The sequence below is a fragment of the Telmatherina bonti genome, assembly GCF_933228915.1.
Source record: "Telmatherina bonti genome assembly, chromosome: 12".
Lineage (NCBI taxonomy): Eukaryota > Metazoa > Chordata > Actinopteri > Atheriniformes > Telmatherinidae > Telmatherina > Telmatherina bonti.
Genome location: NC_136610.1, coordinates 29042481 through 29062810, shown reverse-complemented (window position 1 = coordinate 29062810; position 20330 = coordinate 29042481). Strand labels below are relative to the sequence as shown.

Here is a 20330-nt window from a genome sequence, read left to right as displayed (position 1 = left end):
CATTTATTTATTAAGTTTAAAATAATTATGGGAAACAGGATGAATACCAAACCATTAATGAATTTTAGCACCTTTAAATATCCTTACTTTTTCTTTCACTCTTTTTGTTCAACTTTTAAGCCGCCACCATCATCAGCAGCTTTCTCATCTAAATCATCTAAAGGCATCAACAGTGAAACTATTAAAGATGACTACATCCATGGCTAAACTCCAAGAGAGCTACAAGCAGCAGGGCTTCCTCTCGCCGCTGCCGGTGCTGAATGAGACCCAGCTGAGGGAAGTCATACAGGCCTTTTCCAAGCTGGAGGAGGAATTTGGTGAGAAACAAATGAAGCTGTGAAGATGCAATGAGAGCATTAATGCAAGAAGAGTTAGTCAGGAAAAAAAACAGAAGTGGGAAACTTAATTAAAAAAGAAAAAAAACAGACGTGCGGCTGTAAAGATTAATTTAGCATATAGCTTTCAATTCCAGTTTTGAAACCATTACTTCCATGCTGCTCTTTTTGTCCAATAAAACCTTTCGAAATAAAGAAAGAAAACTGGGATTTTCTGGTTAATGTATTTTCATGCATTTCTAGGCGAAGAGTACACTCAGTACAGTCTCCACAATGTCCACCTTCAGTATCCATGGGTGATGAATCTGACCAAACACCCCCGTATCCTACAAGTGATCCAAGCTATCCTGGGCCCCGACGTCATACTTCTGGATTCCCGCTTCATCTGTAAATACCCCACACTCAAACCAGCTGAGCATGCAGAAAATAATATCAGAGCTGATGGGAAGGATGGAGAAAATGAACTTCCCTATGTGGCCTGGCACCAGGACATGAGGTGAGTCTGGGTTACCCAAACCAAAAATCCCAAACACATTGTTCAACTTCATTTTGTTTTCGTCACAACTGTGACTGTTGTGTTCACAGGTATTGGGGAATTACTGGTGGCCCTGTTCTCTCAGTATGGCTCGCTCTGGATGACTCGCAAAAAGAAAATGGGGCCCTTCAGGTCATCCCAGGTATCTATGGCGGCTTCTTTATGAGACTGCAGTCCTATGGCAGAATTAAATCAGGATTCTTCTTCATTTATTGACCTTTGTGCCCTGCATGTAGGCACCCACTGCTCTGGCATGTTGCCTCATCGCCAAGCCACCCGCCCCGGAAACATGCTGTCAGTCAACCAGGAGATCCCGGAGGAGCTGGTGCAGATGGAGGAAGCTGTGTTTTGCCCTCTGAAAGCTGGACAGATGTCTGTAAGTTTACTTTTGTGGTGAAGATCTCAATTCAGTCCACAAAAACACATTTCCAAAGAACAGAATCATGAAATTAATAAATAATAAAATTGTTTAAACAGATTCATGATGGACTTCTTGTCCATGGAAGTGACTCCAACACGTCGCAGAAAAGACGTTGTGGCTTTGTGATCCGTTATGTCCCAACCTGTGCATATCCCACAGAGGTGAGACAAACACATTTGTTATTTTAGAGTGTTGCACTTGCATTTTATTGACTGTTTTATTCTTATTGTTTTGTTTTAAGGATCCTGATCGACCCAGGAAATTTCATGCGACAGTGTTGGCTAGTGGGGTGGACCGCTTCCACAATTTCTCCAATAAAAGTTCATAAATTATTCCTGAAGTCTTTACTGGTGTTTATGTTTTGCAAAAAAATCCAAGTTCAAACTTATGCTTGCTGTTTATCATAAACCAAGTATATTTCTATGCTTTGGCAGTAATGATGTGATGAATGTTTCAGTCTTTTAATGTATTTGTTTTTATGTGGACAAATAGTTGTAATGCAGACAAATTTACTGTTACATGAAGCTTTAAATAAAATTTTGTGATAACCTCACCAAACAATTGTACATGTTACTTCTTCTTTTATACTTTTGCACCAAATGAAAGATTTGGATACAGTTTTACAGAATAAAGATGGTACTGTAACATCACTGGAAGCTAAGAGAATACTTACTGCAGCAGTCTCTTGCAGTTTTATTTATTTTACATATTTGGGAATATTTTAATATCTTTAAGAAGAAAATTGCGCAATTTGCTTAACTTCAGCGCCACTAAATACGGATCAAACAACAGTGCCTTTAGTTGTAAACTTTGTATGCTTCACTCGACTAAAAGAGTACTCCTAAGTATCATACCTTGCTTTTACACACTTTTTCCTGCGAGCATATGACACTAATGGCTAGCACTACTTTCTCACCGCTTCCTGGTTTGAAGCCTGACTGAGGTCTTTGTTTGCAATCTCTCCCCATGAGGATAGTCCTCAGATTTAACATTAATGGTTGTTTGTATTTGTTTGCCCTGAGATGAACTGGTGACCTGCACAAGATGTACCCTGCCTTTCCCCTGGCAGCAGCTGGGACAGACTCGAGCCCGCTGGGACCCTGAGCTGGATTAAATGAGTGTAGAATGAATGTAGGTGGTGTGGTGCAGCAAAAATCCTCTGCCATTGTATTTATGGCTGATTTTCATAATTTTCCCTGGAAAATAAAGGTTGTGGGTATCTTAACAATGATTTACATGTTAATTGAAGGGATAATTACACTAAATCATCATTGGATATTATTTTAGATGTGAAGTCCAAACACTGTGTCAGAACACTGTCAAGTATTTATGATGTGGATTCCACCTTTTAGTACTGGTTTAAGAGTTTTCTAAACAATACAAAAAAAATGCCCACAAAGTTTTTATTAGATAGAGATTTTATTGACAGTCTCAAGACTTTGACTGTATAATTTCAGAGACAAATGAAAATAATTCATTCAACATCTGTGAGCAAATCTTGGGACCTTAACAAACACAACTAATATTCCATTAACACTCTTGTTAAGCCAGTTTCAGTGTCTCTTTCACCATGACACCGACTCCATCAAAAACATGGTGAATGGGAGCGTTGCACATGAAGGCAGAGGTGGTGACCAGCTTATTCTTGACATCAACATGAGCTTCCTCCACGTTTTTGTTCACATGTTTGCAGCCCATCGCCTTCACAGCACCTGCTGTTTGAGCATACGGCCACCTGAGGATGAAGAGAAAGGAAACACTGACTGGAACAGTTTCACATCTTTAAAAAAAAAGAAGATAAACTTGTTATATATTAACGCACTTTTCACACTCTTTGTCTTGCCCCACGGTGACCTCACAGCCAGGCAGGATCTTAGCAGCCAGGATGGGAGAGATGCAGCACATGCCCAGAGGCTTCCCAGCTTTGTGAAAAGCCTTGATGAGCTTCTCCAGATGTGGCTGGATGGTGCAGTCCTTATTCTTCACAGCCCAGTCACTCAGGTTCTTCGCCACACCAAATCCACCTGAGTGAACACAACATGATTTGTTTAGAAAACCAAAGAAAAGGTGGAGATGGATTAAACAGATGCATCACCATGACTCAGAGAGTCTCACCTGGAATGATGGCCGCATCAAACTCTGAGACGTCTAATTTGGCCAGATCGGTGACGTCACCCCTGGCGATGCGGGCGCTTTCCTGCAGGATGTTTCTCTTCTCCTCAGTCGGTTTCCCCTCACAGTGATTTACAACATGCATCTGATCTGCATTTGGAGCAAACATCTGCACCTAAAAGCAAACATCAGCATGTTAAACATGTCATACCACATTAAACTGTATAAAAGTACTGTGGGTTTCTTTTAGTTTCTTTAAGGGCTAACCGTATTATCAGCATTAAAACTCAGATAAGACACTAAATATAGATATTTGAGACACTATTGTGGGTTTCCTTTCTTTTCTTGTTCTTACTTTTGCTCCAGCACGACTCAGATGGACAAGAACAGCAGAGGCTTCGTGGATCTCAGTGCCATCATAGACTCCACATCCTGAGAGAATAACTGCAACACGTTTTGCCATGATTCCTGTAAAACACACATAAAAGCACATACATCTGCATTTCTGCACACCTGATAAATTCTCCTTAATTTTAGACCAACGGGCTCAACATGGTTTGTTTCCCTGGAAGATGAGAGGAGTATATTCATACCCTAGAACTGCTCCCAGGCTTACGGAAGCGTAGAGCTGTCACCCTCATAAAAAAAAAGTTTGGGCCTTATTACGTTATAACGTGATAGTTTATTGTAAAAACGTTAAACATACCATGTATCTGAAAACGTGAACTTGGTCATTTTCGACTTTAGACGAGGAAATTGTGTGCGGGGTGGATAGGAGATCACAAATGGCTCATTTACAGGACTTGATAGAGTTTTTCTTCATACTTGGGTTGAGACATTGTGAGATTATGGTGCTTTGGAGCACTTTCGATCACATTGTAATAAATATGCGTAGTTTAAGGACAGTTTTAAAAGGCATGGGTCTGTACAGAAGGAAAAATGAGTCCAATCCCCATGACGTGGCATAATTTCTAATTTAAACTTGAGCGGCACGAGAATCGCTATGAATGCAAACATAATCGGTGCATCTAAGTGCCATCTATCCATCCCTCTTCTACCGCTTATCGGGGGTCTGATCGCAGGGGCAGCAGCCGAAGCAGGGATGCCCCCCTCCACAGCCACATTTGCCAACCCTGCGGGGGGGTCCCAATGCGCTCCCAGGCCAGCTGAGAGATGCAATCCCTCCAGCGTTCAAGTGGTCATACGTTTTTACATTAAAACATATCATGTTATAAAATGATACGTTTCACGTTTTTACAATAAAACTATCACGTTATAACGTAATAAGGCCCAAACCTTTTTTTTTTTTATGAGGATGACAGCTCTACGCTTCCGTATAGGCTTACCTGCTGCATGTTCACATGAAATATTTACAGAGTCAGAGAAGAAATGAGTCTCAGGAGCGCCGCTGCCTCTGCTGCTGCCAAGTAACACAGCTGACAGTGCAAACCTGACTTAGGACTGCCTGTGCAAGACTTAACCTGCCTGAATAAACTCACTACTCTAAACAGAATCAAACAATGACTTATCACATCTCTACTTCCTATGTTGAGGTATTTTTCATTTCATCCTTCCTTTTCAAATATGTACTTTTTTTTCATAAACTACACAAAACAAAGTAATAAAGATGACAAAGGTAGTGTGCATGGGTTTCTCACCTTTAAAAGTGGCCTGGACTTTTGCTGAGTGTGTCTTTTGCTTTTTGGTGGAGTTGTGATGACTGAGCTCTTGGGCAGACCTTTTATGGCCCTGCTTGCCTCACCTGACCCCTCCCACAACATGCTGGCCAAAATGCTGACATCATGCATGGAAGGGCAACCAAGAAAACCTCTCACCTTAGAGTCACAAGTGAGGGCACATCCCTCTCAGTCATCCGTAAAGTGACACCAAAATAATTAAACAGCAACATCGTCAAGACAAACGTCATCTAGTTTAACCTTATTTGTTTTTGGGGTTTTTCTTTTGGGTTTGTTTGTTTTTTCTGATTCTCCAAATATTTTGCTCATTAGAAAAGGGAACAGGTGAAATTTGGAGAGGAGGATGAAGGGGAAGAGTGACTGATTGGGCTTTATCTATACATTGATTCCAGAAAGTTAGTGTCCTTTGCAAATCTGGGGAGATAACGCGAGAAAGAGTCAAGCGTGTATTTATCTTCTCTTTAGAATACTCATCAAATTATTTTATTTTATTTTATTTTATTTTATTTTTTTAATTCTTCCCCTGAACATCAAATATACATTTTTAAATACTTTCTTCTGTAATACAGACAGAAAGAGATTATTTCCTTTTTCTATTCTAACAGGTCTTCGTTTTGTTTCCCTTCCCCAGCGCTCTGCGTGCTGACGTCACACGCAGCTCTCTTAAAGCCGCAGTCAGGCTGAGAGAAATCCATCAGTCATGGCTCAGCGCGGCTCCCTCCACGAGTCTGTCGGCATCTTGAGCATTTCAGCCGGTAAGCTTGTAGTTTTGCACATCAGCGAGCGGTTGCAGTAAGTATTCAGCTCTCCGTGAAATTAGCCAGTTTTATTTATTTTTTCTATGTAATTACATTGTGAAGCGCCTCTTTTTTCTATTCTCATTAATGCATACTTTAAAATAGCATAAAAAAAAGAACTTTTAAAATGTGTTATTCATGTTAAAGAACAACTCAACATGTATAAAAGGGTAACCTATGAAAAGCCGGTTTTATCTTTCTTTTTTTATTTTTAATCAATTATTTAAAAGTCTGTTTAAAGGATAAGACTGAAGTCCTCTTCTGGTTTTATTGCTTTCTTGTGACAAAACATTATCATAAAGGAGAAAAAAAAAGTAAACTAAAACTTTAACATGATGTTTTTTTAAGCATCTCGGGATAATTTCCACATGATTGATCATCAGGTTCGCTGCTGCTTTTGGTGAACAGCTATGGCAGCTCTCCTGGGAAAGACTTCATCCCCTACACTGCTCTGGGGATTCTGCTCCTCATCATTGCTGCTATTGTTGCTTATGCAGGTTTGATTTTTTTTCCCCACATATGCTCACAAAGCATATATGTAATATATATGTATTGATCTACCTGTTTCCCCTGACTCTGCCTCTTTGCTCTCCCAGGTGTCCGTCACAGTCTGTCCCACGCCCAGCTGTTTTCTGCTCTGTGTCTGACCGTCTCTGCTCTGTGGTGTGGTTCAGGTCTGGTGTACATCCTGGTAGGACAGAAGGTGCTGCCGCCCACAGAGCTGAGATCCTCTCTAGTCCCTGGTCTGGCAGCATTTGCCTTGGCCTTGTTCATCATAGGAACTGTTGCTGTCTTTGTGAAGAGAGTCGTTCTCTTTCTTATAGCTGTGGGCATTTCTTTAGCCTGTGCACATCAGATCGCGGGCCTCTCAGCTGCAGGGTTTGGCCAGTCTGCCACTGCTGCTAATTACTTCCTCGTCTGTCTAGTATGTGTGTATTTTGGTTTAGGTCATCTGCTGTCCTTGGTCACTCAAGGCCAGGTGGGACTTCAAAAATCCGGACTGAAGGAAAAATCTGAGCAGAACCAGCGCTGCAGTGATGCAGTAACTGCAGGTTTGGTGATGAACTTGTTGTCAGCTTCTGTATTAGCGTGTCCCCTGTTAGGTGTAGTCCCCCAGCTTTATGTTGGTCATGTCCCTTGGCTGTGGACAGCTGGAGTCTTCCAGCTTGGCTTGTGTGTCCTCTTTTACCGAGCTATGGACACTCTAGCTGCTACTTTCTTTGGTTTCACTGCCCTGCTGAAATTTGCAGAGGGTTACAGCGCTCTGTTATCTTTTTATTCCATTCAGCCTTTCTCTCCCGTCCCTTTCCCTGTTGTCTTTTCCGTTCTTTTCTCCGTCCTGGCTGTGTTCAGCTGTCAGAAGAGCTTGTTGGAGGGACTCTACCAGTTATTCTTCGTAGCCTACTGTATTTCCATAGCAGCCCAGCCTCAAGGCTTCTTCCAAGGAGGCACTCAGGGTGTACAGGCAGCTATATTTGTAGCATCTGCTGTCATGCTTTTAGTGACTACATTCAACATGGTCTCCAGTACTACGATTCCTACAGGACAGGGACTTTTCAAAACCTTAGTATCCAAGATGCAGAGTGTTACTCTCAGAGTACATGATAAGGAGATGCATACACCTCACCTGGGCTACTCTAAGTATGCCAATGCAGAGGTGTTGGGCCATGCCTGCAGTGTGTTGGCTACGTTCGCCATCACAGCCACAGTTGATGACAGAGATCCTCTGTCTGTGCTGGTTCTGCCCTGGGTGGTAGTGGCTGGTGGGGTGCTCCTGCTGCTGTGTGGCTCCGTAGCATTTGCTCGAGGTAAAACCTTTGAGAGCACAGCCTTTATCCTCTATGGGGTGATGTGGACAGTGTGGGGGCTGACGAGATACGGTGGTCTCTACGGTGAGACCAGAGGCTTCAATGTGGCTGTTGGGATCATTAGTTTCATGCTCTTTAACTTTCTAGTGACAGTTGCAGCGTTGTTTGTAAATGTGACCTGGTTTGTCTATGCCTTCCTCTTCCAGCTCATACTCATCAGCTTTCTGCTGGATGCAGTGGGGGCACTGCCGTACGGTTATGACATAGGGGTCACCATCATCTTTGGTCTAGTTAGTTTTTACTGTTTCTTTGCACACATTTTTAATAGCACCTTCAAGTCTCCCCAGATACCCTTAGGAAGACCTCTTGTCAGGCTGGGTGGGGTGGGGGGAGGTTCCAATCTTTGTCCACATGTACCAGCCCGCAAGGCCACATCAGTCCAGCAGATTGCAGGTGAGAAATAAAAGACAATGCTGCTGATTTCTGGGGGAAAAATTATTTATATGCTGGGTTTGAGTTTATTTTTCCTTTTTTTTCGTATGCAGAAATCATGAAAAATGGAGGCATATGTGGAATGCCAACAGACACCGTCTATGTGCTGGTAGCAGCCTGCAACAGACCAGATGCTGTTGTCAAAGCGTACAAGTAGGTTTCTGTTGTCATTAGAACCACCTGAGTTAGACTCATTTTCTGAATCCATCTCTTTGCTTTTTGACCACAGTGTGAAAAAACAAGCTCAGGACCGGCCCATGTCCATGTGGATCTCCTCCATCAAACAGCTGGAGCCTGTAAGACACCTGCTGAGCCCCCTGCTTCTGGACTTCATGGAGGCTGCGTGGCCGTCCTCCATTAGTATGGTCATACCTAGAGGTGAGCGTCCATATTTATATTGGTTGCACTATATTTGGTTGGTCTGGATTTGTGAGCATTGTATTGGTTTCTTGTCTCGTACAGGTCCCTGGATGGACACATTTGGTTTGGGAGATGCAGCCAAACACATCGGGACTCCACAAAGCATTGCAATCAGAAGTCCAGACTGTGCAGTAGCAACACACCTCATTAATCTGGTAAAGCTCATGAATATTAACACTTGCACATCTTTTTATTTGTGTTCCAATGGGAAAGTGACAAAATTTTCTTAACAGTCATAATGGATGAAAATCAACCATTGAAGCATTAACCGAGCATCCTATTGGTTTGTTTTTGTTCTTGTAGGTGGGGCCCATTGCTGTAACCTCAGCCAACCCCACAGGGGAGGCAGACACAACTCACCATAACCAAGTTTACGCCAAACTCGGAGACAAGGTTTTGACATGAATGACGTGTTTATTAATCCACTAACAACTGACGAGTTTTTCAAAGTGTTCATTTTATTTATTTATTTTTTTGTTTTAGGTGGATGGAGTGTTGTGTGATGGACCCTCCCCAGAAAACATTGCATCCACCGTGGTCGACTGCACCAAGATCGAAACTGGACACATTGGTTTTTTCAGAGTGGGTCTCATTCCTAAATCCAAGGTATTGTAAAATATGTCAAATTATCTGATTTCTTCACAATATCTTGTCAGGATTCGTTGGGTGTTCACATTAATGTGCTTTTCTGCTTGACAGGTTTTTCAGATTTTTGAGGAGGTTCAGAACCGGCACAGACAAGGACAAACAAATCCTGCTTTTGAACCTGATCTGCACTCATCAGATGCACAAACAGAGCTGAGTTCAGAAGGGGGTGACACAGAAGAGGAAGAAGAAGAATCTCAGAGGACATGATCCACTGTCTGACATGAACAAAGTTCAGTCCCTCACCGGATCTTCATTCTGAGCAGTGTGTAAAGATGAATGCTACGCTGTAATCAGAATAACTGATGTATACATATGTGTTTGTCTAATCAAGTTTCAGTAGAGATTCATCTTAAATTGTGTTATTTACAAGCAACATCTTTTTTGCATCATTCATTGTGTATTTATATTTTTAAAAACTTTAAATGTGATGTATATAATATTTTAATTTATGTTTGTATTTACTGTACAACAAGTAAAAAGGCTATAAGTCATTATTATACTTCGCCAAATACCACATATGCACCTGATGTGCTTAAAAGTGGAGTATGTAAGATTTTCAATATTTTCAAAATAAATTAACTAATAAAATAATTACAATCATAATTAGAAAGTTTTTTGAACATGTCGGTTCCAGTCTGTTCATATTTGATGTGTTGTTAAATTACAAGTTTAATTAATGACATTAAGCACAAAAAGCACTCTTTTTTTTTTTTTACTGGTAGGCAAACATTTAAGAAGGGTCTTTATTTATATTGAAAATATTGAAAATCTTACATACTCCACCTTTAAAGGTTATTACATAATACACTACTTCCATTCACATGATCTGTTGATTACACAAAATAAATATATTTAACCAAGCACATCTACATATTAGGTAATGTTATATATTCAAAATATACTTATTAGCAATAGATAGCAATAGATTTGGTGACATTCATTTGTGTGTGTGAGTATAAGGGGTGAGACATTAACACTTTAATCACAATTAATTAATTACAGAAAAATTTAATGCATTTAATCGCAGAACATGTAACGTTTCTTATTGCCGATCACACTGACGCACAGCACAGACCTCAGCTAATATTTTAGAAACTTTGGTGCTATATTTAGCAATTTTTCAGACCCCTCTGAAAACTTTTTAAAGAAAAAGCAACTAATCAACAAGTCTAGCGACTTTTTCTGGTGGTATTGGAGACTTTAGCTAAGTAACATTGCAGTATGTACAGTTTTCCATTCTCTCTATCAGCAGTGCATAAGCCCCTCCCCTGCCCAAAAACACACGAGAAGCTCGGTCCTCATGCAGCATCCAGCTTTCAGCTGCAGTCAGAGCAGATGATCGTCTCTGATCCATGACCAGACTGAAGTTGTGACTGGTTGGTCCCATTCTGGTTTACTATAATTCAATGTTTATTCCTGAAGAGTGTGGTGAAAACATTTTAAAAAGTTATAAATACAGTAACATGTTGGAGGAAACAACTTTAGATTTGGTGAACACTCATTTTTGAGTAGTTGTCTGTGCAATTTGCTTTGTCAGGAACAATAATAGTCCTGATACATGAAGTAAGCCACCATTTAATATTAATAATCTACTAAAACAGCAAACATCCCCAACAAGTCTTTTATCCATAAAACCAGGTTTTAGGTTAAAATAAAAGGGTTTTAACGTGTTAACAAAGAAGGCATGAGTAAATAATAAAATGTCATAACTATCTTTTCTTCTGTGATTACTGTTTCAACGGTGCCCTTTGTAAATGAAAAAAGTCTTATTTGTCAAGTAAAAATACTTGACATTGAATAAATGATCTACAAATGTAAATAATGTGAGATGACTCATGTTTTCTTTTCTGTTATAAGCAATGAGCAATCCTTGTTATTGTGTTTGATCTGGTCCTTGTTGAGCAGGCTAACAGTTAAATTCATTTATGGTTAAATACTTTTATTTTTATATTGCATAAAAGTAAAAGATATATTACAATAATTGTCACTGGAATTTCTCTTGTTCCATTAATCCAAAGAAAGAAAATACATGACTATCAGAAATGTGTCTACGTTAAAAGGACTCATTATTAGGATGAATGGGTTCAAACAACACGTCAGTGTTGAACAGGTCTTTAGGAAATACGTGCTTAACAAGATAGTTATCAGAGAAAATTTACCCAGCCCAAGCTTCTAGAAAATACGTTTCCTGGTAAAACTTTGTTACAATTAAGTTTTATTTGCAGAGAATTTCTTTAATTAACACCAAACATGTCTTCTTCTCCTGAAACAGAAGGTTTATTTTAACATTAACAAACTGCTGTGGTTTGTTGGTTGAACACATAAAATAATATAAATGAAAGATTATTTTTAAAAAATCGATGAATTATCATTAAAGCCAGAGATGATAAGAGATATTGCTCTCATTGCAACTTGAAAAAAATGATGCTGAAGATTAAACAAAAGAAGAACAGTTTTCCAGATTTCATCTTTGATTTAAATGATGGGCAAATGTTTTCAGAGAGCATCATCATGTTAAATATGCATTTCCTCTAAATGTATAGAACAATGATGCTTTTGTATGAACCTCTCCCTGGTGACGAGTCTTTCATGAAACGTTTCCGTTTGTCTGAAATGCTGGTTGTTTCCTCCTTTTCATTAATGAGGAAATCACAGAGATGTGAAGGAAAACTAAGATAGAATTATATAGTCTATTTTAAACTGTTTCTTTCCATTATGCCTTGTTTGAATAAGAAAATGTATTTTTCTCTAATAAAAAGTTTTTTATTTACTGCATAAATAAACAAAAATAGATGATTTCCACAGTATGATTTGATGGTTGTTTTTTTTCTGTTTTGACTGAGATAAAACTTTATAAACTGGTAAATTTATAACACACAATTGTCCTTCAAAGCTATTTTTTCAAAAATATTTAGAATATAAAAACAAACCAAAAACCATCCTGATCATTAAGTTTCATGTGGATGTCATTTGTTTAACCCACAGAGAGCAGGGATGCAGTGGTAGATCCTAAATCTTTACTGGGCCTGAAAACTGGATGTATTAAATATCTGCATTTGCCTTGTTTTACCTTTAATTTTATTTTAACTGATGTTGGTTTCATTGTTTAGGATAAGAATCAGATTTTAGCACAGAATATAATGCTTTCACTTTTGATTTAATCTGACAATTACTACTGGAATTTCTCTTGTTCCATTAATCCAAAGAAAGAAAATACATGACAATCAGAAATGTGTCTACGTTAAAAGGACTCATTATTAGGATGAATGGGTTCAAACAACACGTCAGTGTTGAACAGGTCTTTAGGAAATACGTGCTTAACAAGATAGTTATCAGAGAAAATTTACCCAGCCCAAGCTTCTGGAAAATACGTTTCCTGGTAAAACTTTGTTACAATTAAGTTTTATTTGCAGAGAATTTCTTTAATTAACACCAAACATGTCTTCTTCTCCTGAAACAGAAGGTTTATTTTAACATTAACAAACTGCTGTGGTTTGTTGGTTGAACACATAAAATAATATAAATGAAAGATTATTTTAAAAAATCAATGAATTATCATTAAAGCCAGAGATGATAAGAGATATTGCTCTCATTGCAACTTGAAAAAAATGATGCTGAAGATTAAACAAAAGAAGAACAGTTTTCCAGATTTCATCTTTGATTTAAATGATGGGCAAATGTTTTCAGAGAGCATCATCATGTTAAATATGCATTTCCTCTAAATGTATAGAACAATGATGCTTTTGTATGAACCTCTCCCTGGTGACGAGTCTTTCATGAAACGTTTCCGTTTGTCTGAAATGCTCGTTGTTTCCTCCTTTTCATTAATGAGGAAATCACAGAGATGTGAAGGAAAACTAAGATAGAATTATATAGTCTATTATAAACTGTTTCTTTCCATTATGCCTTGTTTGAATAAGAAAATGTATTTTTCTCTAATAAAAAGTTTTTTATTTACTGCATAAATAAACAAAAATAGATGATTTCCACAGTATGATTTGATGGTTGTTTTTTTTTTCTGTTTTGACTGAGATAAAACTTTATAAACTGGTAAATTTATAACACACAATTGTCCTTCAAAGCTATTTTTTCAAAAATATTTAGAATATAAAAACAAACCAAAAACCATCCTGATCATTAAGTTTCATGTGGATGTCATTTGTTTAACCCACAGAGAGCAGGGATGCAGTGGTAGATCCTAAATCTTTACTGGGCCTGAAAACTGGATGTATTAAATATCTGCATTTGCCTTGTTTTACCTTTAATTTTATTTTAACTGATATTGGTTTCATTGTTTAGGATAAGAATCAGATTTTAGCACAGAATATAATGCTTTCACTTTTGATTTAATCTGACAATTACTACTGGAATTTCTCTTGTTCCAGTAATCCAAAGAAAGAAAAACACATGACTATCAAAACACAATGAGCTCAAAGATTCAGGAATGTGTCTACGTTAAAAGGACTCATTATTAGGATGAATAGGTTCAAACAACACGTCAGTGTTGAACAGGTCTTAAGGAAATACGTGCTTAACAAGATAGTTATCAGAGAAAATTTACCCAGCCCAAGCTTCTGGAAAATATGTTTCCTGGTCAAACTTTGTTACAATTAAGTTTTATTTGCAGAGAATTTCTTTAATTAACACCAAACATGTCTTCTTCTTTACAAACGACTGTGGTTTGTTGTTGAAACACATAAAATAAAATAAATAAAAGATTATTTAAAAAAATAAAATAATCATCATTAAAGACAGAGATGATATAAGATATTGCTCTCATTGCAATGTGAAACAATGATGCTGAAGATTAGACAACAGAAGAACAGTTTCCAGCTGAGTCTCATCACTCATTTAAAACAGAAATGTGGACTGAAAAGCCCAACAAGGGGACCTTCTCCTCCTAAAAATTGTGTTTTTGGGTGACTTACTGCTGGTTCTGTATGCAGTTAAATATTTATACTCTCATGTTGCACCAAGTCTAATTGGTTTTACTTTAAAACACTTCAAATGATGAAGTTGCTCACTTGGTTGATGAGTACTTCACATCTGTTCCAACCTTTTTTCTTTGATTTAAATGATGGGCAAATGTTTTCAGAGAGCATCATCATGTTAAATATGCATTTCCTCTAAATGTATTGAACAATGATGCTTTTGTATGAACCTCTCCCTGGTGACGAGTCTTTCATGAAACGTTTCCGTTTGTCTGAAATGCTCGTTGTTTCCTCCTTTTCATTAATGAGGAAAACAGAGATGTGAAGGAAAAATATGATGGAATTCTTTTATAAACTGTTTCTTTCCATTATGCCCTGTCTAAATAAGAAAATGTCTTTTTCTCAAATAAATAGTTTTTTATTTACTGCATAAATAAACAAAAATAGATGATTTCCACAGTATGATTTGATGGTTGTTTTTTTTTCTGTTTTGACTGAGATAAAACTTTATAAACTGGTAAATTTATAACACACAATTGTCCTTCAAAGCTATTTTTTCAAAAATATTTAGAATATAAAAACAAACCAAAAACCATCCTGATCATTAAGTTTCATGTGGATGTCATTTGTTTAACCCACAGAGAGCAGGGATGCAGTGGTAGATCCTAAATCTTTACTGGGCCTGAAAACTGGATGTATTAAATATCTGCATTTGCCTTGTTTTTCCTTTAATTTTATTTTAACTGATATTGGTTTCATTGTTTAGGATAAGAATCAGATTTTAGCACAGAATATAATGCTTTCACTTTTGATTTAATCTGACAATTACTACTGGAATTTCTCTTGTTCCATTAATCCAAAGAAAGAAAATACATGACTATCAAAACACAATGAGCTCAAAGATTCAGGAATGTGTCTACGTTAAAAGGACTCATTATTAGGATGAATAGGTTCAAACAACACGTCAGTGTTGAACAGGTCTTAAGGAAATACGTGCTTAACAAGATAGTTATCAGAGAAAATTTACCCAGCCCAAGCTTCTGGAAAATATGTTTCCTGGTCAAACTTTGTTACAATTAAGTTTTATTTGCAGAGAATTTCTTTAATTAACACCAAACATGTCTTCTTCTTTACAAACGACTGTGGTTTGTTGTTGAAACACATAAAATAAAATAAATAAAAGATTATTTAAAAAAATTAAATAATCATCATTAAAGACAGAGATGATATAAGATATTGCTCTCATTGCAATGTGAAACAATGATGCTGAAGATTAGACAACAGAAGAACAGTTTCCAGCTGAGTCTCATCACTCATTTAAAACAGAAATGTGGACTGAAAAGCCCAACAAGGGGACCTTCTCCTCCTAAAAATTGTGTTTTTGGGTGACTTACTGCTGGTTCTGTATGCAGTTAAATATTTATACTCTCATGTTGCACCAAGTCTAATTGGTTTTACTTTAAAACACTTCAAATGATGAAGTTGCTCACTTGGTTGATGAGTACTTCACATCTGTTCCAACCTTTTTTCTTTGATTTAAATGATGGGCAAATGTTTTCAGAGAGCATCATCATGTTAAATATGCATTTCCTCTAAATGTATTGAACAATGATGCTTTTGTATGAACCTCTCCCTGGTGACGAGTCTTTCATGAAACGTTTCCGTTTGTCTGAAATGCTCGTTGTTTCGTCCTTTTCATTAATGAGGAAAACAGAGATGTGAAGGAAAAATATGATGGAATTCTTTTATAAACTGTTTCTTTCCATTATGCCCTGTCTAAATAAGAAAATGTCTTTTTCTCAAATAAATAGTTTTTTTTTCTTTCCTACATAAATAAACAAAAGTAGATGATTTCCACAGTATGATTTGATGGTTGTTTTTCGCTGTTTTGATTGAGATAAAACTTTATAAACGGATACATTTGTGACACACACTTGTCCTTCTAAGCTATTTTTTTTCAAGTAATATTTAGAATATAAAAACAAACCAAAAACCATCCTGATCATTGAGTTTCATGTGGATGTCATTTGTTTAACCCAAATCAAATCAAATCAAACTTTATTTGTATAGCACTTTTCGTGCTTAAAAACAATACAAATTGCTTTACATTATAAAACAATTTACATCCAAATAGATAAAAATAGATAAAACACTAACACAGCAAGCTTCTGAAACTGGTGGAAAGTGTCAAGATCCATTTGTTGCATAAATATTACCCACTCATCATGCCCCCTTCCATGGAAATCAGCTGAAATCATACCACCCTGGAAGGACAAAAATCTCCCCCTCCCAGATGCATCCAGTCATCTCATTTACCTGCTACCCATTTTCAGGTAGATATTGGAGAACATTGCCATTGGACAACTCAAGTTTTACTTGTTTATTAATAATTCAACGACTTCCAACATTCAGTAAGAAACAAACACTCCACAGCAGGGAGTCGGACATTGATGGTGGATATTATTTAAAACCAACAAATCTCTTGGTTTTTCTTAACATGAACTGGTTCCAGTTGATTTGTCTGTAACCTGAGACGTCGTTGTTGTGAAGTGGCACCATACAAATAAAGCTGAACTGAACTGAATTGAAAAACTTGTTAGCATAAATCATTAAGAAAAAGATAAAGGAGCAGTAAAGCATGATTTCTCTGCCACTTTTTTTCCTCAATCACTTTTAATATCATCAACCATGTATAATTATTGAGGAAACTTGACGGCGTGGCGTAGCAGTTAAAAGCAATTTGACCATAAGATCACAAACAGTCTTTTTCAATGCATGTTTTATTCTCATGTCAGGAATGTCACACGTGGAGTGTGAAGTCCATTATTGTTCACATTTTTTCAAACGTTTTACTGCTCGTCTTCAAATATCCAAAACAATGGTGAACACTGATGATTCCACCACATTTTTCTGCACCCACATCTACTTAACACAGTGTACAATGTGGAGCTGGGGGGAGTTCCTGAGTGGCTGGGAGGTATTCAACATAATAAAAACCTGCTCTCTGACAATTGGCTCGAGTTACTCAATCTGCCCAAAAACTGAACCTAAAAAAAGAACGTGGCTGTTAAACTAGTACGTGAAACCAAGCTTCTTGGTGTCATTAAAGATAACAAACATGGAAAAAACATGTTAATGACATTAAAGAGCAAACAGGAGAAATAACCACTGCACTTAGTAGAAAAGCATTTCTTTTTTTTTCTTTTTTTTAGCCAACAAATGCAGTGAAGGAAATAAACCAATTTCTAATCCTGACCTGGATTATTGTTCATTTATTTAATACAGTCCATTAAAGCAAATACTGAAGAAAACATCAAGTACCTGCAATATTTGTAGATGTAATTACAATAACAAATTTAATATGAAAATTTAAATAGGGTTTTGAATAAACACTTGAACAAAAACTTCAACGTCATTATAAATATCCATGGGTACTTCACACAGCTAAAAATACTTTTACACTACTTAAAGTTAAAGAATGCAATACAGAGAGTTTCTTTTTTAAAGGAATAAATGGCGGGGAAAGCAGAATGAAAATGTAATGAATCAGCATTAAAAATACAAAAGTAAAACATCACCAAAAAGAACACAAGTTTTTCACTATTGATATTATCTTGTACTGACACTTTAGAAAAAAGCCTCAGAAATTTCATTTGTTCCAACAACCCAAAGAAAGACGAGAAAGACAGAAAATTAAAGGACGTCTGTTTGCAACACCTCTTGAAGAGGCTTAACAAGTTAGTTATCAGTGAATATTTGTCCAGCACATTCGCCACAAAATTACGTTATGAGTTACAATTTTTGTAACCGAAAATTGCACCAATTCCTTTGTTTTCTTAAATATTATTATTATGTTATTATATAGTATATTATTATATAATAGGTATATGCCCTTCCAAATACCCACCTAAGCCTGTAATTACTTTCCTTTACAAAACTGCTTTGGTTTGTACGTAAAACTGAAGAAAAGAAAGCCGGTCCACTGATTATTTGTACTTGCATTTGGTTTTGCTATATTTCAGCTTCTGTATCTTCAATAAAAATAAAAAAGTAACACATACATAACACATGCAGACATTGTGCACATGACTGAAAATACATTAAATAAAGATAATGCATGTATTGTTCTGTTTTCTTAGCAAAGAGGTTGTGTTTGCCTCCGCACTAGAGTTTCATTATCTATCATTTAAATCTCTTTAAATTTTTTATAGTTTTATATTAAAAGTAAAAACAAATGAAACCTCAGTCATGAAGACATGACATGTTTATACTGTTTTTCCATTTTTTTGTGGTTTATATTGAAGCAACTGGGTGTGAACTTTGTAAAGTATGTCAAAACAGACTGAACAAATACTTTTTGGCATCTTGACAAAGTGATATGAAATTTAAAAAAAAAAAAAAAAAATGATCAGGATAAGCAGGTTTAAACAAAACGTGGTTGTTTAAGACAAGGAGGAAAAGCAGTGACATCCTCTTGAATCCCTGAATGTTAAGTAACATCTATGTTGTTAAAAAGGGAGCTTTTGTATTCTGACAAGGTCAGCAGGTTGAGCTGTTAGATTGTTGCTACTTCACTGGGAAACCTTTCGAAAGCAGCTCATAAAACAAACTGACAACAACTCAAAAGGGTTTTTCAGTCAGTCGTTCCACAGCTGACACGAAGGAAGGTGAATTCACTCAAGATCATTGCAAAATACTTCACCATTTCAAAACTCAGTTATTTCGTTTTTGTGGAACTGTGATGTGATAAACGTTAAGTAAAAACTCTAAAACAGATGACGACTAGATACAGACGACCTTCAGAATCTGACCGTCCAACCCAAGATTTAATTAATTTTTTAAAAATTATTTTTAGCTTTGCTCTAATGCATGATTGATTTTGGTATTAATTAAGTGCATTTATATGACGGCAGTCCATGTTCATCACAAATCCAACTGGATACAATCGAATTCAGTGTTATCATCTAGTTAAATGTGAAATGCTTGTTAAATTAAATTACATTCAAACTAATCAGAATTCAAGTTTAAACAAGTCAGTCTAGTTCTTTAAAGTTATATTAGTATAATCCTAATTTTTTAAGAAACATGAAAAATACATCATGCTTGTCAAAAATCCTGCCAGAGAAACAAATTTAAATAACTTCAGTAAAAAAAAAAAAAAAATGCTTGATGCATCAAGAAAAAAAAGTCATTCCTTGTTGTACCGGTGTATTTTTACCATTAAGAGATAAAATACTGAATTTTAGTCTCATATTTCCAAGCTAAATTACTGACTATAAAAGTTAACAACCATGTTCATATTTCAGCCCTGTTGATATTTTTTTCATAACATTTTCATGACATGATAGCCTGAAAATACACAATGACACTTTGAAGGTTCTAAGAATTCTCCATGGATTTCAGCACTAAAGATGTTAAAATAGTTTGATATGATAGACATGAAACATATGTAATGTAAAGATGGAAAATGACAGATTTTCCTTCACAGGACTGCTTCAGAGACTCTTCAAAACTCTCCACAAAATATGGCCTGAAATTTTGAATTTAAAAATAGATCTATACTTTTGTGACTTATTTGTGTTTTTTTTAAGTGTCATTGATTGTTATCATTCAGTTAAACAGTAAACCTGCAGCAAAGATCTTCTTCTTTTACTTCAGATATTATCTCATTCTGACACGTTAAAAACATGCGTTTGGAATTTCAATACTTTAAACAATGACAAGAAAGATAAACACCTGACACTCAAACACAATGAGCTCAAAGAGAAGGAGATTTGTCTTATGGTGAAGGAGTCATTGACAGGATGATCAGGTTGGAGCAGCACGTCAGTGTTGGACGCCTCTTGAGGAAAAACAAGCTTAACAAGATATTTATCGGAGAATTTTTGCCCGGCCCAAACCTCCAGGACGATATGTTTCCAGTTACAAGTTGTTAGAAACCTAAAACCACCATAATTCCGTTGTATTATTTGTAGTGTATAAACACTTGCTATTAAAAAAAAAAATCATTTTTGTTAACATTGACATGACATTAAAGCTGATTGATACAAAACAAAAAGCTTATCAAAGTTATTTCTGGACCTTTTATTGTAACACTGTAAAAGTGTCCCTGAATGAGCCAATTATGCTCCAAC

At 36.6% G+C, this 20330-nt stretch overlaps 3 protein-coding genes across 3 annotated transcripts; 2 read left to right on the top strand and 1 right to left on the bottom strand.

Annotated features, from left to right (window-relative positions):
* Nucleotides 1-187: 187 nt before the first annotated feature.
* On the top strand, nt 188-1619 carry LOC306763383 (L-threonyl-[L-threonyl-carrier protein] 4-chlorinase; the record flags this gene model as incomplete). The annotated part of the gene is made up of 6 exons (XM_079250169.1): nt 188-317; nt 579-831; nt 921-1012; nt 1107-1246; nt 1348-1452; nt 1533-1619. 6 exons carry the CDS (start codon nt 188-190, stop codon nt 1617-1619), a joined length of 807 nt encoding a protein of 268 aa, XP_079106295.1.
* A 1214-nt stretch (nt 1620-2833) lies between these two features.
* On the bottom strand, nt 2834-3866 carry LOC306763073 (glutamine amidotransferase-like class 1 domain-containing protein 3, mitochondrial; the record flags this gene model as incomplete). The annotated part of the gene is made up of 4 exons (XM_079249753.1): nt 2834-3026; nt 3114-3315; nt 3407-3578; nt 3759-3866. 4 exons carry the CDS (start codon nt 3864-3866, stop codon nt 2834-2836), a joined length of 675 nt encoding a protein of 224 aa, XP_079105879.1.
* Nucleotides 3867-5800: 1934 nt separating this feature from the next.
* On the top strand, nt 5801-9472 carry LOC306763382 (uncharacterized protein; the record flags this gene model as incomplete). Its single annotated transcript, XM_079250168.1, has 9 exons — nt 5801-5855; nt 6281-6394; nt 6494-8158; nt 8251-8350; nt 8427-8575; nt 8660-8772; nt 8921-9010; nt 9101-9223; nt 9317-9472. The coding sequence occupies 9 exons, from the start codon at nt 5801-5803 to the stop codon at nt 9470-9472; spliced, it is 2565 nt and encodes an 854-aa protein (XP_079106294.1).
* Between the last annotated feature and the right edge of the window lie 10858 nt (nt 9473-20330).